This window comes from Anopheles coustani, chromosome 3, assembly GCF_943734705.1.
Source record: "Anopheles coustani chromosome 3, idAnoCousDA_361_x.2, whole genome shotgun sequence".
In the NCBI taxonomy this organism is placed as follows: domain Eukaryota; kingdom Metazoa; phylum Arthropoda; class Insecta; order Diptera; family Culicidae; genus Anopheles; species Anopheles coustani.
In genome coordinates, this window is record NC_071288.1 from 60,922,114 (window position 1) to 60,944,116 (window position 22,003).

The 22,003-nt window shown below is 49.5% G+C and overlaps 17 protein-coding genes across 17 annotated transcripts; 8 read left to right on the forward strand and 9 right to left on the reverse strand.

Annotated features, from left to right (window-relative positions):
• Positions 1-935: 935 nt before the first annotated feature.
• LOC131260058 (histone H2B) lies at positions 936-1,310 on the reverse strand. Its single transcript, XM_058261719.1, has one exon. It carries the CDS (start codon positions 1,308-1,310, stop codon positions 936-938), a length of 375 nt encoding a protein of 124 aa, XP_058117702.1.
• A 226-nt stretch (positions 1,311-1,536) lies between these two features.
• Positions 1,537-1,914, forward strand: LOC131260060 (histone H2A). Its single transcript, XM_058261721.1, has one exon. The coding sequence runs from the start codon at positions 1,540-1,542 to the stop codon at positions 1,912-1,914; it is 375 nt and encodes a 124-aa protein (XP_058117704.1). The 5' UTR covers positions 1,537-1,539.
• Positions 1,915-2,799: 885 nt separating this feature from the next.
• LOC131260062 (histone H4) lies at positions 2,800-3,126 on the reverse strand. The gene has a single exon (XM_058261723.1). It carries the CDS (start codon positions 3,109-3,111, stop codon positions 2,800-2,802), a length of 312 nt encoding a protein of 103 aa, XP_058117706.1. The 5' UTR covers positions 3,112-3,126.
• Positions 3,127-3,371: 245 nt separating this feature from the next.
• Positions 3,372-7,615, forward strand: LOC131264332 (uncharacterized). The gene is made up of 4 exons (XM_058266636.1): positions 3,372-3,776; positions 5,391-5,741; positions 6,654-6,939; positions 7,185-7,615. The coding sequence occupies exons 1-4, from the start codon at positions 3,372-3,374 to the stop codon at positions 7,613-7,615; spliced, it is 1,473 nt and encodes a 490-aa protein (XP_058122619.1).
• Positions 4,769-5,143, reverse strand: LOC131260109 (histone H2B). Its single transcript, XM_058261775.1, has one exon. The coding sequence runs from the start codon at positions 5,141-5,143 to the stop codon at positions 4,769-4,771; it is 375 nt and encodes a 124-aa protein (XP_058117758.1).
• On the forward strand, positions 5,370-5,747 carry LOC131260111 (histone H2A). Its single transcript, XM_058261777.1, has one exon. The coding sequence runs from the start codon at positions 5,373-5,375 to the stop codon at positions 5,745-5,747; it is 375 nt and encodes a 124-aa protein (XP_058117760.1). The 5' UTR covers positions 5,370-5,372.
• Positions 7,616-8,601: 986 nt separating the features above from the next.
• LOC131260108 (histone H2B) lies at positions 8,602-8,976 on the reverse strand. Its single transcript, XM_058261774.1, has one exon. The coding sequence runs from the start codon at positions 8,974-8,976 to the stop codon at positions 8,602-8,604; it is 375 nt and encodes a 124-aa protein (XP_058117757.1).
• A 226-nt stretch (positions 8,977-9,202) lies between these two features.
• On the forward strand, positions 9,203-9,580 carry LOC131260110 (histone H2A). Its single transcript, XM_058261776.1, has one exon. It carries the CDS (start codon positions 9,206-9,208, stop codon positions 9,578-9,580), a length of 375 nt encoding a protein of 124 aa, XP_058117759.1. The 5' UTR covers positions 9,203-9,205.
• Positions 9,581-10,465: 885 nt separating this feature from the next.
• On the reverse strand, positions 10,466-10,792 carry LOC131260112 (histone H4). Its single transcript, XM_058261778.1, has one exon. It carries the CDS (start codon positions 10,775-10,777, stop codon positions 10,466-10,468), a length of 312 nt encoding a protein of 103 aa, XP_058117761.1. The 5' UTR covers positions 10,778-10,792.
• A 245-nt stretch (positions 10,793-11,037) lies between these two features.
• On the forward strand, positions 11,038-15,281 carry LOC131264340 (uncharacterized). The gene is made up of 4 exons (XM_058266647.1): positions 11,038-11,442; positions 13,057-13,407; positions 14,320-14,605; positions 14,851-15,281. Exons 1-4 carry the CDS (start codon positions 11,038-11,040, stop codon positions 15,279-15,281), a joined length of 1,473 nt encoding a protein of 490 aa, XP_058122630.1.
• Positions 12,435-12,809, reverse strand: LOC131260172 (histone H2B). Its single transcript, XM_058261846.1, has one exon. It carries the CDS (start codon positions 12,807-12,809, stop codon positions 12,435-12,437), a length of 375 nt encoding a protein of 124 aa, XP_058117829.1.
• On the forward strand, positions 13,036-13,413 carry LOC131260173 (histone H2A). Its single transcript, XM_058261847.1, has one exon. It carries the CDS (start codon positions 13,039-13,041, stop codon positions 13,411-13,413), a length of 375 nt encoding a protein of 124 aa, XP_058117830.1. The 5' UTR covers positions 13,036-13,038.
• Positions 15,282-16,267: 986 nt separating the features above from the next.
• On the reverse strand, positions 16,268-16,642 carry LOC131260171 (histone H2B). The gene has a single exon (XM_058261845.1). It carries the CDS (start codon positions 16,640-16,642, stop codon positions 16,268-16,270), a length of 375 nt encoding a protein of 124 aa, XP_058117828.1.
• A 229-nt stretch (positions 16,643-16,871) lies between these two features.
• Positions 16,872-17,246, forward strand: LOC131260170 (histone H2A). Its single transcript, XM_058261844.1, has one exon. It carries the CDS (start codon positions 16,872-16,874, stop codon positions 17,244-17,246), a length of 375 nt encoding a protein of 124 aa, XP_058117827.1.
• Positions 17,247-18,131: 885 nt separating this feature from the next.
• On the reverse strand, positions 18,132-18,458 carry LOC131260176 (histone H4). Its single transcript, XM_058261848.1, has one exon. It carries the CDS (start codon positions 18,441-18,443, stop codon positions 18,132-18,134), a length of 312 nt encoding a protein of 103 aa, XP_058117831.1. The 5' UTR covers positions 18,444-18,458.
• A 1,642-nt stretch (positions 18,459-20,100) lies between these two features.
• LOC131261556 (histone H2B) lies at positions 20,101-20,475 on the reverse strand. The gene has a single exon (XM_058263623.1). The coding sequence runs from the start codon at positions 20,473-20,475 to the stop codon at positions 20,101-20,103; it is 375 nt and encodes a 124-aa protein (XP_058119606.1).
• Positions 20,476-20,704: 229 nt separating this feature from the next.
• Positions 20,705-21,079, forward strand: LOC131261554 (histone H2A). The gene has a single exon (XM_058263621.1). The coding sequence runs from the start codon at positions 20,705-20,707 to the stop codon at positions 21,077-21,079; it is 375 nt and encodes a 124-aa protein (XP_058119604.1).
• The last annotated feature ends 924 nt before the right edge of the window (positions 21,080-22,003 follow it).

A 22,003-nucleotide genomic window follows, 5' to 3' on the forward strand; every position in this document is an offset into this window, starting at 1 on the left:
GGACCACCAACCCGTTACCGAAAGAAGGATTATTTCGTACCCGTCCCGTCGTACACGTCCCGTGGTGCACGCTATATCGATATATATATATATAATATATATATCTATGATGATGATGATGATGATGAAGAAGAAGATGATGATGATAAATGGTGAACCCCTGGCTGATACATATCAGAGGTATGAGATGCAATCAACACAATACAAACCACATAATATAAACTTATATATATATATATATATATTATATATAATATAATAATCTATGATGATGATGATGATGATAAATAAAAACAAAACCCAACATATGACGATAGAAATGCAATCAAACATGCCAGCCATAACCTAGCCGTGACACAAACCATAACATAATACATATGCTAACGTTTACAAACCACCAGGCAACCCCATCCGTTAGCGGTGATTTTAAGTTAGTGAGCAATTACATGCGGTGGGTTTAACGAGTTGTTAAAGAGAATCTGTTCCATATTGAACCAAGTTGAACATATATGTATTGGACGAGAAAAAAAATGACATATTGCTTTGCCTTTGGCTGTGCCATAACCATAGAAACCATAACGGAGTGCTTTAAATGTTAGTAACCGTTAGGTTTTTTCTTAAAACCACTGTTTAAAATGTTCATTCTATTCATTTACGCGCGCTTGTGTAACGCGCGGCTATGTGTGCGCCAAAACACAACGAAGTGGTGATGTTAAACTAGAAAACGGTTCGGCACACTTTTTTTTTGTTCTGTTTCTTCAACGCACAACACAAACACATTATTATTTTTCGATCTTCGTCGGTTTCTTTCTCTTCGATGAACGGAATGGAATGAAATGAAATGATTCTTGTTTGGAAAACATTTTGTGGTCCTGAAAAGGACCGTTGTTATGCGACGAGTTGGTGTGGTTTGTGACGACCACGGACGAACCAGCTTACTTCGAGCTGGTGTACTTGGTGACGGCCTTCGTGCCCTCGGACACGGCGTGCTTGGCCAGCTCACCAGGAAGCAGCAGACGGACGGCGGTCTGGATTTCGCGTGACGTGATCGTCGAACGCTTGTTGTAGTGCGCCAGGCGGGACGCTTCGGCGGCGATGCGCTCGAAGATGTCGTTCACGAAGCTGTTCATGATGCTCATCGCCTTCGACGAGATGCCAGTGTCCGGATGGACTTGCTTCAGCACCTTGTAGATGTAGATGGCGTAGCTTTCCTTGCGGGTCTTGCGCTTCTTCTTCTTGTCCGACTTGGAGATATTTTTCTGGGCCTTGCCAGACTTCTTCGCTGCCTTTCCGCTGGTTTTCGGTGCCATTGCGATTGTTTAACGTGCGTGAAACGTGTTTCCTCGTTGAGCGTCACTTCAATTTTAACGCGTTTTTCGACCCTCACTTCGGCTTTTATTCAGCGTCGGGCGAGTTCGCTGGCTGGCTTCGCTACACCTCGACGTTTATATAAACCCGGTTTCAGGTTCGTTTCGGCATAGTTCGGAAGAGAACCTCTTCGAGTGAGCACCACGTATCCCTCTCGTTAAACAATCGAAAATGTCTGGACGCGGCAAGGGTGGTAAAGTGAAGGGAAAGGCAAAGTCCCGCTCGAATCGTGCCGGTCTGCAGTTCCCGGTCGGCCGTATTCATCGTCTGCTGCGCAAGGGTAACTATGCCGAGCGCGTCGGTGCCGGCGCACCGGTGTATCTGGCGGCCGTGATGGAGTATCTGGCCGCGGAAGTGCTCGAGTTGGCCGGTAACGCCGCCCGTGACAACAAGAAGACGCGCATCATCCCGCGCCATCTGCAGCTGGCCATCCGTAACGACGAAGAGTTGAACAAGCTGCTTTCCGGTGTGACCATCGCCCAAGGTGGTGTGCTGCCCAACATTCAGGCCGTGCTGTTGCCGAAGAAGACGGAAAAGAAGGCATAAGGCGTGCTCTCTCGTGCTCACCCCGCCGCGCGGCACCGTGTCGCGCTCACAAACCCCGCCGAAGATCTCACCGTCACAAAAACCGTCCTTTTCAGGGCGACAAAATCGTGTGATAAAGGTTTATTTCACTACATTCAGTGCCCATGGCAGTTGGTTTCAGTGCAGTTTCAGCAGTAAAATGGTAAAATGGACGTAATTTCACAGTGTGGCTGGAGAACAACGAAAGAAATGTTTAAAATTAACTCAAGCAATGTGTCTCAATGTGTGAAGTAACATCGCAAGTTTGGTAGGTTAAACGGGGCAAACCATTTTGCTTCATATCAGGTATGTAGCTTTTTCCGCTCATTTCTACCCGTGGCCATGAAAAGTGATGGGTTTTGATCATCGCGTTAGAAACGGCCAACGCTACGCGCTCTACAGGTAGGGAATTTAACAATGTAAACGACCAAAGCGTTCTTTTCCCCGTATGCCACACCGAGCCCCGTGTGGTAGACCGGCGCCTTTCTACGAACTCTCAGTGGGTCGTCGTGTTAAAAAAACGAATCGGTCACATATCCGAGAATCAGAACCGTCGGTAGTGTATCGCGCATCACCACTACCACCACTACCACTACGCGCGGTACACCGTACCACTCGCTGTGTATTCCATCGGATATCGTTTCGGGCATGGGGAATGGGGTAAGAGAAGGAGAGGAGTAGTCAAGTCGCATTTCTTTTGTTTTTTTTTTTTCTGCCGTTCTTGGCGGCAAATGTGCCGGAGCGTCGGGAGAGCCACAAAAGCTTAGTTTGATACGAATGAGCAGGAAATATATCTTTCTGGAACAGTTTTGGTGGTCCTGAAAAGGACCGATTTTTTTTGTAACACAAGGGGGCTGTTCGCGCAGCTTAACCTCCGAAACCGTACAGGGTGCGTCCCTGGCGTTTCAGGGCGTACACGACGTCCATGGCGGTGACGGTCTTGCGCTTGGCGTGCTCGGTGTACGTCACGGCATCACGGATCACGTTCTCGAGGAACACTTTCAGCACACCGCGAGTTTCTTCGTAGATCAGGCCGGAAATACGCTTCACACCGCCACGGCGAGCCAGACGGCGGATGGCCGGTTTCGTGATTCCCTGGATGTTATCACGCAGCACTTTGCGATGACGCTTGGCACCTCCTTTGCCCAGTCCCTTGCCTCCTTTTCCACGGCCGGTCATGATGCTGCTGCTTTACACAATTGGTTGATGTTGACACGATGCAAACTGAACGAACGGTTTCGGCGAACTACGATGGTTCGGCACTGAAACACGGTTTTTATTGACCCGACCTGCCCGATCGTGAGCACCCGAAGAGGGACCCGAAACTATATAAACGCGGTTTCACGGCGCGGTTCGGCCCAGTTTTGTATTACCACCACAAGTGAACAGACCCGTGTCGAACCCGATCAACGTCAACAGCATCAACAACATCAACTACGATGGCACGTACCAAGCAAACTGCCCGTAAGTCCACCGGAGGAAAGGCACCGCGCAAGCAGCTGGCCACCAAGGCGGCCCGCAAGAGTGCTCCGGCTACCGGAGGAGTGAAGAAGCCGCATCGCTACCGGCCGGGAACGGTGGCTCTGCGTGAAATCCGTCGCTACCAGAAGTCGACCGAGCTGCTGATCCGCAAGTTGCCCTTCCAGCGATTGGTGCGTGAAATCGCACAGGACTTCAAGACGGATCTGCGTTTCCAGAGCTCGGCCGTGATGGCGCTGCAGGAAGCGAGTGAAGCGTATTTGGTCGGTCTGTTCGAGGACACGAATCTGTGTGCCATCCATGCGAAGCGCGTCACCATCATGCCGAAAGACATCCAGCTTGCTCGCCGTATCCGTGGTGAACGTGCCTAAGTGACACAACGGTTCGTTTCGTTTTCAACCAAACCCAAACGGTCCTTTTCAGGACCACCAACCCGTTACCGAAAGAAGGATTATTTCGTACCCGTCCCGTCGTACACGTCCCGTGGTGCACGCTATATCGATATATATATATATAATATATATATCTATGATGATGATGATGATGATGAAGAAGAAGATGATGATGATAAATGGTGAACCCCTGGCTGATACATATCAGAGGTATGAGATGCAATCAACACAATACAAACCACATAATATAAACTTATATATATATATATATATATTATATATAATATAATAATCTATGATGATGATGATGATGATAAATAAAAACAAAACCCAACATATGACGATAGAAATGCAATCAAACATGCCAGCCATAACCTAGCCGTGACACAAACCATAACATAATACATATGCTAACGTTTACAAACCACCAGGCAACCCCATCCGTTAGCGGTGATTTTAAGTTAGTGAGCAATTACATGCGGTGGGTTTAACGAGTTGTTAAAGAGAATCTGTTCCATATTGAACCAAGTTGAACATATATGTATTGGACGAGAAAAAAAATGACATATTGCTTTGCCTTTGGCTGTGCCATAACCATAGAAACCATAACGGAGTGCTTTAAATGTTAGTAACCGTTAGGTTTTTTCTTAAAACCACTGTTTAAAATGTTCATTCTATTCATTTACGCGCGCTTGTGTAACGCGCGGCTATGTGTGCGCCAAAACACAACGAAGTGGTGATGTTAAACTAGAAAACGGTTCGGCACACTTTTTTTTTGTTCTGTTTCTTCAACGCACAACACAAACACATTATTATTTTTCGATCTTCGTCGGTTTCTTTCTCTTCGATGAACGGAATGGAATGAAATGAAATGATTCTTGTTTGGAAAACATTTTGTGGTCCTGAAAAGGACCGTTGTTATGCGACGAGTTGGTGTGGTTTGTGACGACCACGGACGAACCAGCTTACTTCGAGCTGGTGTACTTGGTGACGGCCTTCGTGCCCTCGGACACGGCGTGCTTGGCCAGCTCACCAGGAAGCAGCAGACGGACGGCGGTCTGGATTTCGCGTGACGTGATCGTCGAACGCTTGTTGTAGTGCGCCAGGCGGGACGCTTCGGCGGCGATGCGCTCGAAGATGTCGTTCACGAAGCTGTTCATGATGCTCATCGCCTTCGACGAGATGCCAGTGTCCGGATGGACTTGCTTCAGCACCTTGTAGATGTAGATGGCGTAGCTTTCCTTGCGGGTCTTGCGCTTCTTCTTCTTGTCCGACTTGGAGATATTTTTCTGGGCCTTGCCAGACTTCTTCGCTGCCTTTCCGCTGGTTTTCGGTGCCATTGCGATTGTTTAACGTGCGTGAAACGTGTTTCCTCGTTGAGCGTCACTTCAATTTTAACGCGTTTTTCGACCCTCACTTCGGCTTTTATTCAGCGTCGGGCGAGTTCGCTGGCTGGCTTCGCTACACCTCGACGTTTATATAAACCCGGTTTCAGGTTCGTTTCGGCATAGTTCGGAAGAGAACCTCTTCGAGTGAGCACCACGTATCCCTCTCGTTAAACAATCGAAAATGTCTGGACGCGGCAAGGGTGGTAAAGTGAAGGGAAAGGCAAAGTCCCGCTCGAATCGTGCCGGTCTGCAGTTCCCGGTCGGCCGTATTCATCGTCTGCTGCGCAAGGGTAACTATGCCGAGCGCGTCGGTGCCGGCGCACCGGTGTATCTGGCGGCCGTGATGGAGTATCTGGCCGCGGAAGTGCTCGAGTTGGCCGGTAACGCCGCCCGTGACAACAAGAAGACGCGCATCATCCCGCGCCATCTGCAGCTGGCCATCCGTAACGACGAAGAGTTGAACAAGCTGCTTTCCGGTGTGACCATCGCCCAAGGTGGTGTGCTGCCCAACATTCAGGCCGTGCTGTTGCCGAAGAAGACGGAAAAGAAGGCATAAGGCGTGCTCTCTCGTGCTCACCCCGCCGCGCGGCACCGTGTCGCGCTCACAAACCCCGCCGAAGATCTCACCGTCACAAAAACCGTCCTTTTCAGGGCGACAAAATCGTGTGATAAAGGTTTATTTCACTACATTCAGTGCCCATGGCAGTTGGTTTCAGTGCAGTTTCAGCAGTAAAATGGTAAAATGGACGTAATTTCACAGTGTGGCTGGAGAACAACGAAAGAAATGTTTAAAATTAACTCAAGCAATGTGTCTCAATGTGTGAAGTAACATCGCAAGTTTGGTAGGTTAAACGGGGCAAACCATTTTGCTTCATATCAGGTATGTAGCTTTTTCCGCTCATTTCTACCCGTGGCCATGAAAAGTGATGGGTTTTGATCATCGCGTTAGAAACGGCCAACGCTACGCGCTCTACAGGTAGGGAATTTAACAATGTAAACGACCAAAGCGTTCTTTTCCCCGTATGCCACACCGAGCCCCGTGTGGTAGACCGGCGCCTTTCTACGAACTCTCAGTGGGTCGTCGTGTTAAAAAAACGAATCGGTCACATATCCGAGAATCAGAACCGTCGGTAGTGTATCGCGCATCACCACTACCACCACTACCACTACGCGCGGTACACCGTACCACTCGCTGTGTATTCCATCGGATATCGTTTCGGGCATGGGGAATGGGGTAAGAGAAGGAGAGGAGTAGTCAAGTCGCATTTCTTTTGTTTTTTTTTTTTCTGCCGTTCTTGGCGGCAAATGTGCCGGAGCGTCGGGAGAGCCACAAAAGCTTAGTTTGATACGAATGAGCAGGAAATATATCTTTCTGGAACAGTTTTGGTGGTCCTGAAAAGGACCGATTTTTTTTGTAACACAAGGGGGCTGTTCGCGCAGCTTAACCTCCGAAACCGTACAGGGTGCGTCCCTGGCGTTTCAGGGCGTACACGACGTCCATGGCGGTGACGGTCTTGCGCTTGGCGTGCTCGGTGTACGTCACGGCATCACGGATCACGTTCTCGAGGAACACTTTCAGCACACCGCGAGTTTCTTCGTAGATCAGGCCGGAAATACGCTTCACACCGCCACGGCGAGCCAGACGGCGGATGGCCGGTTTCGTGATTCCCTGGATGTTATCACGCAGCACTTTGCGATGACGCTTGGCACCTCCTTTGCCCAGTCCCTTGCCTCCTTTTCCACGGCCGGTCATGATGCTGCTGCTTTACACAATTGGTTGATGTTGACACGATGCAAACTGAACGAACGGTTTCGGCGAACTACGATGGTTCGGCACTGAAACACGGTTTTTATTGACCCGACCTGCCCGATCGTGAGCACCCGAAGAGGGACCCGAAACTATATAAACGCGGTTTCACGGCGCGGTTCGGCCCAGTTTTGTATTACCACCACAAGTGAACAGACCCGTGTCGAACCCGATCAACGTCAACAGCATCAACAACATCAACTACGATGGCACGTACCAAGCAAACTGCCCGTAAGTCCACCGGAGGAAAGGCACCGCGCAAGCAGCTGGCCACCAAGGCGGCCCGCAAGAGTGCTCCGGCTACCGGAGGAGTGAAGAAGCCGCATCGCTACCGGCCGGGAACGGTGGCTCTGCGTGAAATCCGTCGCTACCAGAAGTCGACCGAGCTGCTGATCCGCAAGTTGCCCTTCCAGCGATTGGTGCGTGAAATCGCACAGGACTTCAAGACGGATCTGCGTTTCCAGAGCTCGGCCGTGATGGCGCTGCAGGAAGCGAGTGAAGCGTATTTGGTCGGTCTGTTCGAGGACACGAATCTGTGTGCCATCCATGCGAAGCGCGTCACCATCATGCCGAAAGACATCCAGCTTGCTCGCCGTATCCGTGGTGAACGTGCCTAAGTGACACAACGGTTCGTTTCGTTTTCAACCAAACCCAAACGGTCCTTTTCAGGACCACCAACCCGTTACCGAAAGAAGGATTATTTCGTACCCGTCCCGTCGTACACGTCCCGTGGTGCACGCTATATCGATATATATATATATAATATATATATCTATGATGATGATGATGATGATGAAGAAGAAGATGATGATGATAAATGGTGAACCCCTGGCTGATACATATCAGAGGTATGAGATGCAATCAACACAATACAAACCACATAATATAAACTTATATATATATATATATATATTATATATAATATAATAATCTATGATGATGATGATGATGATAAATAAAAACAAAACCCAACATATGACGATAGAAATGCAATCAAACATGCCAGCCATAACCTAGCCGTGACACAAACCATAACATAATACATATGCTAACGTTTACAAACCACCAGGCAACCCCATCCGTTAGCGGTGATTTTAAGTTAGTGAGCAATTACATGCGGTGGGTTTAACGAGTTGTTAAAGAGAATCTGTTCCATATTGAACCAAGTTGAACATATATGTATTGGACGAGAAAAAAAATGACATATTGCTTTGCCTTTGGCTGTGCCATAACCATAGAAACCATAACGGAGTGCTTTAAATGTTAGTAACCGTTAGGTTTTTTCTTAAAACCACTGTTTAAAATGTTCATTCTATTCATTTACGCGCGCTTGTGTAACGCGCGGCTATGTGTGCGCCAAAACACAACGAAGTGGTGATGTTAAACTAGAAAACGGTTCGGCACACTTTTTTTTTGTTCTGTTTCTTCAACGCACAACACAAACACATTATTATTTTTCGATCTTCGTCGGTTTCTTTCTCTTCGATGAACGGAATGGAATGAAATGAAATGATTCTTGTTTGGAAAACATTTTGTGGTCCTGAAAAGGACCGTTGTTATGCGACGAGTTGGTGTGGTTTGTGACGACCACGGACGAACCAGCTTACTTCGAGCTGGTGTACTTGGTGACGGCCTTCGTGCCCTCGGACACGGCGTGCTTGGCCAGCTCACCAGGAAGCAGCAGACGGACGGCGGTCTGGATTTCGCGTGACGTGATCGTCGAACGCTTGTTGTAGTGCGCCAGGCGGGACGCTTCGGCGGCGATGCGCTCGAAGATGTCGTTCACGAAGCTGTTCATGATGCTCATCGCCTTCGACGAGATGCCAGTGTCCGGATGGACTTGCTTCAGCACCTTGTAGATGTAGATGGCGTAGCTTTCCTTGCGGGTCTTGCGCTTCTTCTTCTTGTCCGACTTGGAGATATTTTTCTGGGCCTTGCCAGACTTCTTCGCTGCCTTTCCGCTGGTTTTCGGTGCCATTGCGATTGTTTAACGTGCGTGAAACGTGTTTCCTCGTTGAGCGTCACTTCAATTTTAACGCGTTTTTCGACCCTCACTTCGGCTTTTATTCAGCGTCGGGCGAGTTCGCTGGCTGGCTTCGCTACACCTCGACGTTTATATAAACCCGGTTTCAGGTTCGTTTCGGCATAGTTCGGAAGAGAACCTCTTCGAGTGAGCACCACGTATCCCTCTCGTTAAACAATCGAAAATGTCTGGACGCGGCAAGGGTGGTAAAGTGAAGGGAAAGGCAAAGTCCCGCTCGAATCGTGCCGGTCTGCAGTTCCCGGTCGGCCGTATTCATCGTCTGCTGCGCAAGGGTAACTATGCCGAGCGCGTCGGTGCCGGCGCACCGGTGTATCTGGCGGCCGTGATGGAGTATCTGGCCGCGGAAGTGCTCGAGTTGGCCGGTAACGCCGCCCGTGACAACAAGAAGACGCGCATCATCCCGCGCCATCTGCAGCTGGCCATCCGTAACGACGAAGAGTTGAACAAGCTGCTTTCCGGTGTGACCATCGCCCAAGGTGGTGTGCTGCCCAACATTCAGGCCGTGCTGTTGCCGAAGAAGACGGAAAAGAAGGCATAAGGCGTGCTCTCTCGTGCTCACCCCGCCGCGCGGCACCGTGTCGCGCTCACAAACCCCGCCGAAGATCTCACCGTCACAAAAACCGTCCTTTTCAGGGCGACAAAATCGTGTGATAAAGGTTTATTTCACTACATTCAGTGCCCATGGCAGTTGGTTTCAGTGCAGTTTCAGCAGTAAAATGGTAAAATGGACGTAATTTCACAGTGTGGCTGGAGAACAACGAAAGAAATGTTTAAAATTAACTCAAGCAATGTGTCTCAATGTGTGAAGTAACATCGCAAGTTTGGTAGGTTAAACGGGGCAAACCATTTTGCTTCATATCAGGTATGTAGCTTTTTCCGCTCATTTCTACCCGTGGCCATGAAAAGTGATGGGTTTTGATCATCGCGTTAGAAACGGCCAACGCTACGCGCTCTACAGGTAGGGAATTTAACAATGTAAACGACCAAAGCGTTCTTTTCCCCGTATGCCACACCGAGCCCCGTGTGGTAGACCGGCGCCTTTCTACGAACTCTCAGTGGGTCGTCGTGTTAAAAAAACGAATCGGTCACATATCCGAGAATCAGAACCGTCGGTAGTGTATCGCGCATCACCACTACCACCACTACCACTACGCGCGGTACACCGTACCACTCGCTGTGTATTCCATCGGATATCGTTTCGGGCATGGGGAATGGGGTAAGAGAAGGAGAGGAGTAGTCAAGTCGCATTTCTTTTGTTTTTTTTTTTTCTGCCGTTCTTGGCGGCAAATGTGCCGGAGCGTCGGGAGAGCCACAAAAGCTTAGTTTGATACGAATGAGCAGGAAATATATCTTTCTGGAACAGTTTTGGTGGTCCTGAAAAGGACCGATTTTTTTTGTAACACAAGGGGGCTGTTCGCGCAGCTTAACCTCCGAAACCGTACAGGGTGCGTCCCTGGCGTTTCAGGGCGTACACGACGTCCATGGCGGTGACGGTCTTGCGCTTGGCGTGCTCGGTGTACGTCACGGCATCACGGATCACGTTCTCGAGGAACACTTTCAGCACACCGCGAGTTTCTTCGTAGATCAGGCCGGAAATACGCTTCACACCGCCACGGCGAGCCAGACGGCGGATGGCCGGTTTCGTGATTCCCTGGATGTTATCACGCAGCACTTTGCGATGACGCTTGGCACCTCCTTTGCCCAGTCCCTTGCCTCCTTTTCCACGGCCGGTCATGATGCTGCTGCTTTACACAATTGGTTGATGTTGACACGATGCAAACTGAACGAACGGTTTCGGCGAACTACGATGGTTCGGCACTGAAACACGGTTTTTATTGACCCGACCTGCCCGATCGTGAGCACCCGAAGAGGGACCCGAAACTATATAAACGCGGTTTCACGGCGCGGTTCGGCCCAGTTTTGTATTACCACCACAAGTGAACAGACCCGTGTCGAACCCGATCAACGTCAACAGCATCAACAACATCAACTACGATGGCACGTACCAAGCAAACTGCCCGTAAGTCCACCGGAGGAAAGGCACCGCGCAAGCAGCTGGCCACCAAGGCGGCCCGCAAGAGTGCTCCGGCTACCGGAGGAGTGAAGAAGCCGCATCGCTACCGGCCGGGAACGGTGGCTCTGCGTGAAATCCGTCGCTACCAGAAGTCGACCGAGCTGCTGATCCGCAAGTTGCCCTTCCAGCGATTGGTGCGTGAAATCGCACAGGACTTCAAGACGGATCTGCGTTTCCAGAGCTCGGCCGTGATGGCGCTGCAGGAAGCGAGTGAAGCGTATTTGGTCGGTCTGTTCGAGGACACGAATCTGTGTGCCATCCATGCGAAGCGCGTCACCATCATGCCGAAAGACATCCAGCTCGCTCGCCGTATCCGTGGTGAACGTGCCTAAGTGACACAACGGTTCGTTTCGTTTTCAACCAAACCCAAACGGTCCTTTTCAGGACCACCAACCCGTTACCGAAAGAAGGATTATTTCGTACCCGTCCCGTCGTACACGTCCCGTGGTGCACGCTATATCGATATATATATATATAATATATATATCTATGATGATGATGATGATGATGAAGAAGAAGATGATGATGATAAATGGTGAACCCCTGGCTGATACATATCAGAGGTATGAGATGCAATCAACACAATACAAACCACATAATATAAACTTATATATATATATATATATATTATATATAATATAATAATCTATGATGATGATGATGATGATAAATAAAAACAAAACCCAACATATGACGATAGAAATGCAATCAAACATGCCAGCCATAACCTAGCCGTGACACAAACCATAACATAATACATATGCTAACGTTTACAAACCACCAGGCAACCCCATCCGTTAGCGGTGATTTTAAGTTAGTGAGCAATTACATGCGGTGGGTTTAACGAGTTGTTAAAGAGAATCTGTTCCATATTGAACCAAGTTGAACATATATGTATTGGACGAGAAAAAAAATGACATATTGCTTTGCCTTTGGCTGTGCCATAACCATAGAAACCATAACGGAGTGCTTTAAATGTTAGTAACCGTTAGGTTTTTTCTTAAAACCACTGTTTAAAATGTTCATTCTATTCATTTACGCGCGCTTGTGTAACGCGCGGCTATGTGTGCGCCAAAACACAACGAAGTGGTGATGTTAAACTAGAAAACGGTTCGGCACACTTTTTTTTTGTTCTGTTTCTTCAACGCACAACACAAACACATTATTATTTTTCGATCTTCGTCGGTTTCTTTCTCTTCGATGAACGGAATGGAATGAAATGAAATGATTCTTGTTTGGAAAACATTTTGTGGTCCTGAAAAGGACCGTTGTTATGCGACGAGTTGGTGTGGTTTGTGACGACCACGGACGAACCAGCTTACTTCGAGCTGGTGTACTTGGTGACGGCCTTCGTGCCCTCGGACACGGCGTGCTTGGCCAGCTCACCAGGAAGCAGCAGACGGACGGCGGTCTGGATTTCGCGTGACGTGATCGTCGAACGCTTGTTGTAGTGCGCCAGGCGGGACGCTTCGGCGGCGATGCGCTCGAAGATGTCGTTCACGAAGCTGTTCATGATGCTCATCGCCTTCGACGAGATGCCAGTGTCCGGATGGACTTGCTTCAGCACCTTGTAGATGTAGATGGCGTAGCTTTCCTTGCGGGTCTTGCGCTTCTTCTTCTTGTCCGACTTGGAGATATTTTTCTGGGCCTTGCCAGACTTCTTCGCTGCCTTTCCGCTGGTTTTCGGTGCCATTGCGATTGTTTAACGTGCGTGAAACGTGTTTCCTCGTTGAGCGTCACTTCAATTTTAACGCGTTTTTCGACCCTCACTTCGGCTTTTATTCAGCGTCGGGCGAGTTCGCTGGCTGGCTTCGCTACACCTCGACGTTTATATAAACCCGGTTTCAGGTTCGTTTCGGCATAGTTCGGAAGAGAACCTCTTCGAGTGAGCACCACGTATCCCTCTCGTTAAACAATCGAAAATGTCTGGACGCGGCAAGGGTGGTAAAGTGAAGGGAAAGGCAAAGTCCCGCTCGAATCGTGCCGGTCTGCAGTTCCCGGTCGGCCGTATTCATCGTCTGCTGCGCAAGGGTAACTATGCCGAGCGCGTCGGTGCCGGCGCACCGGTGTATCTGGCGGCCGTGATGGAGTATCTGGCCGCGGAAGTGCTCGAGTTGGCCGGTAACGCCGCCCGTGACAACAAGAAGACGCGCATCATCCCGCGCCATCTGCAGCTGGCCATCCGTAACGACGAAGAGTTGAACAAGCTGCTTTCCGGTGTGACCATCGCCCAAGGTGGTGTGCTGCCCAACATTCAGGCCGTGCTGTTGCCGAAGAAGACGGAAAAGAAGGCATAAGGCGTGCTCTCTCGTGCTCACCCCGCCGCGCGGCACCGTGTCGCGCTCACAAACCCCGCCGAAGATCTCACCGTCACAAAAACCGTCCTTTTCAGGGCGACAAAATCGTGTGATAAAGGTTTATTTCACTACATTCAGTGCCCATGGCAGTTGGTTTCAGTGCAGTTTCAGCAGTAAAATGGTAAAATGGACGTAATTTCACAGTGTGGCTGGAGAACAACGAAAGAAATGTTTAAAATTAACTCAAGCAATGTGTCTCAATGTGTGAAGTAACATCGCAAGTTTGGTAGGTTAAACGGGGCAAACCATTTTGCTTCATATCAGGTATGTAGCTTTTTCCGCTCATTTCTACCCGTGGCCATGAAAAGTGATGGGTTTTGATCATCGCGTTAGAAACGGCCAACGCTACGCGCTCTACAGGTAGGGAATTTAACAATGTAAACGACCAAAGCGTTCTTTTCCCCGTATGCCACACCGAGCCCCGTGTGGTAGACCGGCGCCTTTCTACGAACTCTCAGTGGGTCGTCGTGTTAAAAAAACGAATCGGTCACATATCCGAGAATCAGAACCGTCGGTAGTGTATCGCGCATCACCACTACCACCACTACCACTACGCGCGGTACACCGTACCACTCGCTGTGTATTCCATCGGATATCGTTTCGGGCATGGGGAATGGGGTAAGAGAAGGAGAGGAGTAGTCAAGTCGCATTTCTTTTGTTTTTTTTTTTTCTGCCGTTCTTGGCGGCAAATGTGCCGGAGCGTCGGGAGAGCCACAAAAGCTTAGTTTGATACGAATGAGCAGGAAATATATCTTTCTGGAACAGTTTTGGTGGTCCTGAAAAGGACCGATTTTTTTTGTAACACAAGGGGGCTGTTCGCGCAGCTTAACCTCCGAAACCGTACAGGGTGCGTCCCTGGCGTTTCAGGGCGTACACGACGTCCATGGCGGTGACGGTCTTGCGCTTGGCGTGCTCGGTGTACGTCACGGCATCACGGATCACGTTCTCGAGGAACACTTTCAGCACACCGCGAGTTTCTTCGTAGATCAGGCCGGAAATACGCTTCACACCGCCACGGCGAGCCAGACGGCGGATGGCCGGTTTCGTGATTCCCTGGATGTTATCACGCAGCACTTTGCGATGACGCTTGGCACCTCCTTTGCCCAGTCCCTTGCCTCCTTTTCCACGGCCGGTCATGATGCTGCTGCTTTACACAATTGGTTGATGTTGACACGATGCAAACTGAACGAACGGTTTCGGCGAACTACGATGGTTCGGCACTGAAACACGGTTTTTATTGACCCGACCTGCCCGATCGTGAGCACCCGAAGAGGGACCCGAAACTATATAAACGCGGTTTCACGGCGCGGTTCGGCCCAGTTTTGTATTACCACCACAAGTGAACAGACCCGTGTCGAACCCGATCAACGTCAACAGCATCAACAACATCAACTACGATGGCACGTACCAAGCAAACTGCCCGTAAGTCCACCGGAGGAAAGGCACCGCGCAAGCAGCTGGCCACCAAGGCGGCCCGCAAGAGTGCTCCGGCTACCGGAGGAGTGAAGAAGCCGCATCGCTACCGGCCGGGAACGGTGGCTCTGCGTGAAATCCGTCGCTACCAGAAGTCGACCGAGCTGCTGATCCGCAAGTTGCCCTTCCAGCGATTGGTGCGTGAAATCGCACAGGACTTCAAGACGGATCTGCGTTTCCAGAGCTCGGCCGTGATGGCGCTGCAGGAAGCGAGTGAAGCGTATTTGGTCGGTCTGTTCGAGGACACGAATCTGTGTGCCATCCATGCGAAGCGCGTCACCATCATGCCGAAAGACATCCAGCTTGCTCGCCGTATCCGTGGTGAACGTGCCTAAGTGACACAACGGTTCGTTTCGTTTTCAACCAAACCCAAACGGTCCTTTTCAGGACCACCAACCCGTTACCGAAAGAAGGATTATTTCGTACCCGTCCCGTCGTACACGTCCCGTGGTGCACGCTATATCGATATATATATATATAATATATATATCTATGATGATGATGATGATGATGAAGAAGAAGATGATGATGATAAATGGTGAACCCCTGGCTGATACATATCAGAGGTATGAGATGCAATCAACACAATACAAACCACATAATATAAACTTATATATATATATATATATATTATATATAATATAATAATCTATGATGATGATGATGATGATAAATAAAAACAAAACCCAACATATGACGATAGAAATGCAATCAAACATGCCAGCCATAACCTAGCCGTGACACAAACCATAACATAATACATATGCTAACGTTTACAAACCACCAGGCAACCCCATCCGTTAGCGGTGATTTTAAGTTAGTGAGCAATTACATGCGGTGGGTTTAACGAGTTGTTAAAGAGAATCTGTTCCATATTGAACCAAGTTGAACATATATGTATTGGACGAGAAAAAAAATGACATATTGCTTTGCCTTTGGCTGTGCCATAACCATAGAAACCATAACGGAGTGCTTTAAATGTTAGTAACCGTTAGGTTTTTTCTTAAAACCACTGTTTAAAATGTTCATTCTATTCATTTACGCGCGCTTGTGTAACGCGCGGCTATGTGTGCGCCAAAACACAACGAAGTGGTGATGTTAAACTAGAAAACGGTTCGGCACACTTTTTTTTTGTTCTGTTTCTTCAACGCACAACACAAACACATTATTATTTTTCGATCTTCGTCGGTTTCTTTCTCTTCGATGAACGGAATGGAATGAAATGAAATGATTCTTGTTTGGAAAACATTTTGTGGTCCTGAAAAGGACCGTTGTTATGCGACGAGTTGGTGTGGTTTGTGACGACCACGGACGAACCAGCTTACTTCGAGCTGGTGTACTTGGTGACGGCCTTCGTGCCCTCGGACACGGCGTGCTTGGCCAGCTCACCAGGAAGCAGCAGACGGACGGCGGTCTGGATTTCGCGTGACGTGATCGTCGAACGCTTGTTGTAGTGCGCCAGGCGGGACGCTTCGGCGGCGATGCGCTCGAAGATGTCGTTCACGAAGCTGTTCATGATGCTCATCGCCTTCGACGAGATGCCAGTGTCCGGATGGACTTGCTTCAGCACCTTGTAGATGTAGATGGCGTAGCTTTCCTTGCGGGTCTTGCGCTTCTTCTTCTTGTCCGACTTGGAGATATTTTTCTGGGCCTTGCCAGACTTCTTCGCTGCCTTTCCGCTGGTTTTCGGTGCCATTGCGATTGTTTAACGTGCGTGAAACGTGTTTCCTCGTTGAGCGTCACTTCAATTTTAACGCGTTTTTCGACCCTCACTTCGGCTTTTATTCAGCGTCGGGCGAGTTCGCTGGCTGGCTTCGCTACACCTCGACGTTTATATAAACCCGGTTTCAGGTTCGTTTCGGCATAGTTCGGAAGAGAACCTCTTCGAGTGAGCACCACGTATCCCTCTCGTTAAACAATCGAAAATGTCTGGACGCGGCAAGGGTGGTAAAGTGAAGGGAAAGGCAAAGTCCCGCTCGAATCGTGCCGGTCTGCAGTTCCCGGTCGGCCGTATTCATCGTCTGCTGCGCAAGGGTAACTATGCCGAGCGCGTCGGTGCCGGCGCACCGGTGTATCTGGCGGCCGTGATGGAGTATCTGGCCGCGGAAGTGCTCGAGTTGGCCGGTAACGCCGCCCGTGACAACAAGAAGACGCGCATCATCCCGCGCCATCTGCAGCTGGCCATCCGTAACGACGAAGAGTTGAACAAGCTGCTTTCCGGTGTGACCATCGCCCAAGGTGGTGTGCTGCCCAACATTCAGGCCGTGCTGTTGCCGAAGAAGACGGAAAAGAAGGCATAAGGCGTGCTCTCTCGTGCTCACCCCGCCGCGCGGCACCGTGTCGCGCTCACAAACCCCGCCGAAGATCTCACCGTCACAAAAACCGTCCTTTTCAGGGCGACAAAATCGTGTGATAAAGGTTTATTTCACTACATTCAGTGCCCATGGCAGTTGGTTTCAGTGCAGTTTCAGCAGTAAAATGGTAAAATGGACGTAATTTCACAGTGTGGCTGGAGAACAACGAAAGAAATGTTTAAAATTAACTCAAGCAATGTGTCTCAATGTGTGAAGTAACATCGCAAGTTTGGTAGGTTAAACGGGGCAAACCATTTTGCTTCATATCAGGTATGTAGCTTTTTCCGCTCATTTCTACCCGTGGCCATGAAAAGTGATGGGTTTTGATCATCGCGTTAGAAACGGCCAACGCTACGCGCTCTACAGGTAGGGAATTTAACAATGTAAACGACCAAAGCGTTCTTTTCCCCGTATGCCACACCGAGCCCCGTGTGGTAGACCGGCGCCTTTCTACGAACTCTCAGTGGGTCGTCGTGTTAAAAAAACGAATCGGTCACATATCCGAGAATCAGAACCGTCGGTAGTGTATCGCGCATCACCACTACCACCACTACCACTACGCGCGGTACACCGTACCACTCGCTGTGTATTCCATCGGATATCGTTTCGGGCATGGGGAATGGGGTAAGAGAAGGAGAGGAGTAGTCAAGTCGCATTTCTTTTGTTTTTTTTTTTTCTGCCGTTCTTGGCGGCAAATGTGCCGGAGCGTCGGGAGAGCCACAAAAGCTTAGTTTGATACGAATGAGCAGGAAATATATCTTTCTGGAACAGTTTTGGTGGTCCTGAAAAGGACCGATTTTTTTTGTAACACAAGGGGGCTGTTCGCGCAGCTTAACCTCCGAAACCGTACAGGGTGCGTCCCTGGCGTTTCAGGGCGTACACGACGTCCATGGCGGTGACGGTCTTGCGCTTGGCGTGCTCGGTGTACGTCACGGCATCACGGATCACGTTCTCGAGGAACACTTTCAGCACACCGCGAGTTTCTTCGTAGATCAGGCCGGAAATACGCTTCACACCGCCACGGCGAGCCAGACGGCGGATGGCCGGTTTCGTGATTCCCTGGATGTTATCACGCAGCACTTTGCGATGACGCTTGGCACCTCCTTTGCCCAGTCCCTTGCCTCCTTTTCCACGGCCGGTCATGATGCTGCTGCTTTACACAATTGGTTGATGTTGACACGATGCAAACTGAACGAACGGTTTCGGCGAACTACGATGGTTCGGCACTGAAACACGGTTTTTATTGACCCGACCTGCCCGATCGTGAGCACCCGAAGAGGGACCCGAAACTATATAAACGCGGTTTCACGGCGCGGTTCGGCCCAGTTTTGTATTACCACCACAAGTGAACAGACCCGTGTCGAACCCGATCAACGTCAACAGCATCAACAACATCAACTACGATGGCACGTACCAAGCAAACTGCCCGTAAGTCCACCGGAGGAAAGGCACCGCGCAAGCAGCTGGCCACCAAGGCGGCCCGCAAGAGTGCTCCGGCCACCGGAGGAGTGAAGAAGCCGCATCGCTACCGGCCGGGAACGGTGGCTCTGCGTGAAATCCGTCGCTACCAGAAGTCGACCGAGCTGCTGATCCGCAAGTTGCCCTTCCAGCGATTGGTGCGTGAAATCGCACAGGACTTCAAGACGGATCTGCGTTTCCAGAGCTCGGCCGTGATGGCGCTGCAGGAAGCGAGTGAAGCGTATCTGGTCGGTCTGTTCGAGGACACGAATCTGTGTGCCATCCACGCGAAGCGCGTCACTATCATGCCGAAAGACATCCAGCTTGCTCGCCGTATCCGTGGTGAACGTGCCTAAGTGACACAACGGTTCGTTTCGTTTTCAACCAAACCCAAACGGTCCTTTTCAGGACCACCAACCCGTTACCGAAAGAAGGATTATTTCGTACCCGTCCCGTCGTACACGTCCCGTGGTGCACGCTATATCGATATATATATATATAATATATATATCTATGATGATGATGATGATGATGAAGAAGAAGATGATGATGATAAATGGTGAACCCCTGGCTGATACATATCAGAGGTATGAGATGCAATCAACACAATACAAACCACATAATATAAACTTATATATATATATATATATATTATATATAATATAATAATCTATGATGATGATGATGATGATAAATAAAAACAAAACCCAACATATGACGATAGAAATGCAATCAAACATGCCAGCCATAACCTAGCCGTGACACAAACCATAACATAATACATATGCTAACGTTTACAAACCACCAGGCAACCCCATCCGTTAGCGGTGATTTTAAGTTAGTGAGCAATTACATGCGGTGGGTTTAACGAGTTGTTAAAGAGAATCTGTTCCATATTGAACCAAGTTGAACATATATGTATTGGACGAGAAAAAAAATGACATATTGCTTTGCCTTTGGCTGTGCCATAACCATAGAAACCATAACGGAGTGCTTTAAATGTTAGTAACCGTTAGGTTTTTTCTTAAAACCACTGTTTAAAATGTTCATTCTATTCATTTACGCGCGCTTGTGTAACGCGCGGCTATGTGTGCGCCAAAACACAACGAAGTGGTGATGTTAAACTAGAAAACGGTTCGGCACACTTTTTTTTTGTTCTGTTTCTTCAACGCACAACACAAACACATTATTATTTTTCGATCTTCGTCGGTTTCTTTCTCTTCGATGAACGGAATGGAATGAAATGAAATGATTCTTGTTTGGAAAACATTTTGTGGTCCTGAAAAGGACCGTTGTTATGCGACGAGTTGGTGTGGTTTGTGACGACCACGGACGAACCAGCTTACTTCGAGCTGGTGTACTTGGTGACGGCCTTCGTGCCCTCGGACACGGCGTGCTTGGCCAGCTCACCAGGAAGCAGCAGACGGACGGCGGTCTGGATTTCGCGTGACGTGATCGTCGAACGCTTGTTGTAGTGCGCCAGGCGGGACGCTTCGGCGGCGATGCGCTCGAAGATGTCGTTCACGAAGCTGTTCATGATGCTCATCGCCTTCGACGAGATGCCAGTGTCCGGATGGACTTGCTTCAGCACCTTGTAGATGTAGATGGCGTAGCTTTCCTTGCGGGTCTTGCGCTTCTTCTTCTTGTCCGACTTGGAGATATTTTTCTGGGCCTTGCCAGACTTCTTCGCTGCCTTTCCGCTGGTTTTCGGTGCCATTGCGATTGTTTAACGTGCGTGAAACGTGTTTCCTCGTTGAGCGTCACTTCAATTTTAACGCGTTTTTCGACCCTCACTTCGGCTTTTATTCAGCGTCGGGCGAGTTCGCTGGCTGGCTTCGCTACACCTCGACGTTTATATAAACCCGGTTTCAGGTTCGTTTCGGCATAGTTCGGAAGAGAACCTCTTCGAGTGAGCACCACGTATCCCTCTCGTTAAACAATCGAAAATGTCTGGACGCGGCAAGGGTGGTAAAGTGAAGGGAAAGGCAAAGTCCCGCTCGAATCGTGCCGGTCTGCAGTTCCCGGTCGGCCGTATTCATCGTCTGCTGCGCAAGGGTAACTATGCCGAGCGCGTCGGTGCCGGCGCACCGGTGTATCTGGCGGCCGTGATGGAGTATCTGGCCGCGGAAGTGCTCGAGTTGGCCGGTAACGCCGCCCGTGACAACAAGAAGACGCGCATCATCCCGCGCCATCTGCAGCTGGCCATCCGTAACGACGAAGAGTTGAACAAGCTGCTTTCCGGTGTGACCATCGCCCAAGGTGGTGTGCTGCCCAACATTCAGGCCGTGCTGTTGCCGAAGAAGACGGAAAAGAAGGCATAAGGCGTGCTCTCTCGTGCTCACCCCGCCGCGCGGCACCGTGTCGCGCTCACAAACCCCGCCGAAGATCTCACCGTCACAAAAACCGTCCTTTTCAGGGCGACAAAATCGTGTGATAAAGGTTTATTTCACTACATTCAGTGCCGATGGCAGTTGGTTTCAGTGCAGTTTCAGCAGTAAAATGGTAAAATGGACGTAATTTCACAGTGTGGCTGGAGAACAACGAAAGAAATGTTTAAAATTAACTCAAGCAATGTGTCTCAATGTGTGAAGTAACATCGCAAGTTTGGTAGGTTAAACGGGGCAAACCATTTTGCTTCATATCAGGTATGTAGCTTTTTCCGCTCATTTCTACCCGTGGCCATGAAAAGTGATGGGTTTTGATCATCGCGTTAGAAACGGCCAACGCTACGCGCTCTACAGGTAGGGAATTTAACAATGTAAACGACCAAAGCGTTCTTTTCCCCGTATGCCACACCGAGCCCCGTGTGGTAGACCGGCGCCTTTCTACGAACTCTCAGTGGGTCGTCGTGTTAAAAAAACGAATCGGTCACATATCCGAGAATCAGAACCGTCGGTAGTGTATCGCGCATCACCACTACCACCACTACCACTACGCGCGGTACACCGTACCACTCGCTGTGTATTCCATCGGATATCGTTTCGGGCATGGGGAATGGGGTAAGAGAAGGAGAGGAGTAGTCAAGTCGCATTTCTTTTGTTTTTTTTTTTTCTGCCGTTCTTGGCGGCAAATGTGCCGGAGCGTCGGGAGAGCCACAAAAGCTTAGTTTGATACGAATGAGCAGGAAATATATCTTTCTGGAACAGTTTTGGTGGTCCTGAAAAGGACCGATTTTTTTTGTAACACAAGGGGGCTGTTCGCGCAGCTTAACCTCCGAAACCGTACAGGGTGCGTCCCTGGCGTTT

Coding starts and splice junctions, on each gene's coding strand:
- LOC131260058 (XM_058261719.1), bottom strand. CDS start 1,310: ATGGCACCGAAAACCAGCGGAAAGGCAGCGAAGAAGTCTGGCAAGGCC.
- LOC131260060 (XM_058261721.1), top strand. CDS start 1,540: ATGTCTGGACGCGGCAAGGGTGGTAAAGTGAAGGGAAAGGCAAAGTCC.
- LOC131260062 (XM_058261723.1), bottom strand. CDS start 3,111: ATGACCGGCCGTGGAAAAGGAGGCAAGGGACTGGGCAAAGGAGGTGCC.
- LOC131264332 (XM_058266636.1), top strand. CDS start 3,372: ATGGCACGTACCAAGCAAACTGCCCGTAAGTCCACCGGAGGAAAGGCA. Junction 3,777..5,390: donor GCCGTATCCGTGGTGAACGT/GCCTAAGTGACA, acceptor GGACGCGGCAAG/GGTGGTAAAGTGAAGGGAAA. Junction 5,742..6,653: donor CGAAGAAGACGGAAAAGAAG/GCATAAGGCGTG, acceptor GAAACCGTACAG/GGTGCGTCCCTGGCGTTTCA.
- LOC131260109 (XM_058261775.1), bottom strand. CDS start 5,143: ATGGCACCGAAAACCAGCGGAAAGGCAGCGAAGAAGTCTGGCAAGGCC.
- LOC131260111 (XM_058261777.1), top strand. CDS start 5,373: ATGTCTGGACGCGGCAAGGGTGGTAAAGTGAAGGGAAAGGCAAAGTCC.
- LOC131260108 (XM_058261774.1), bottom strand. CDS start 8,976: ATGGCACCGAAAACCAGCGGAAAGGCAGCGAAGAAGTCTGGCAAGGCC.
- LOC131260110 (XM_058261776.1), top strand. CDS start 9,206: ATGTCTGGACGCGGCAAGGGTGGTAAAGTGAAGGGAAAGGCAAAGTCC.
- LOC131260112 (XM_058261778.1), bottom strand. CDS start 10,777: ATGACCGGCCGTGGAAAAGGAGGCAAGGGACTGGGCAAAGGAGGTGCC.
- LOC131264340 (XM_058266647.1), top strand. CDS start 11,038: ATGGCACGTACCAAGCAAACTGCCCGTAAGTCCACCGGAGGAAAGGCA. Junction 13,408..14,319: donor CGAAGAAGACGGAAAAGAAG/GCATAAGGCGTG, acceptor GAAACCGTACAG/GGTGCGTCCCTGGCGTTTCA. Junction 14,606..14,850: donor TGCCTCCTTTTCCACGGCCG/GTCATGATGCTG, acceptor CAACGTCAACAG/CATCAACAACATCAACTACG.
- LOC131260172 (XM_058261846.1), bottom strand. CDS start 12,809: ATGGCACCGAAAACCAGCGGAAAGGCAGCGAAGAAGTCTGGCAAGGCC.
- LOC131260173 (XM_058261847.1), top strand. CDS start 13,039: ATGTCTGGACGCGGCAAGGGTGGTAAAGTGAAGGGAAAGGCAAAGTCC.
- LOC131260171 (XM_058261845.1), bottom strand. CDS start 16,642: ATGGCACCGAAAACCAGCGGAAAGGCAGCGAAGAAGTCTGGCAAGGCC.
- LOC131260170 (XM_058261844.1), top strand. CDS start 16,872: ATGTCTGGACGCGGCAAGGGTGGTAAAGTGAAGGGAAAGGCAAAGTCC.
- LOC131260176 (XM_058261848.1), bottom strand. CDS start 18,443: ATGACCGGCCGTGGAAAAGGAGGCAAGGGACTGGGCAAAGGAGGTGCC.
- LOC131261556 (XM_058263623.1), bottom strand. CDS start 20,475: ATGGCACCGAAAACCAGCGGAAAGGCAGCGAAGAAGTCTGGCAAGGCC.
- LOC131261554 (XM_058263621.1), top strand. CDS start 20,705: ATGTCTGGACGCGGCAAGGGTGGTAAAGTGAAGGGAAAGGCAAAGTCC.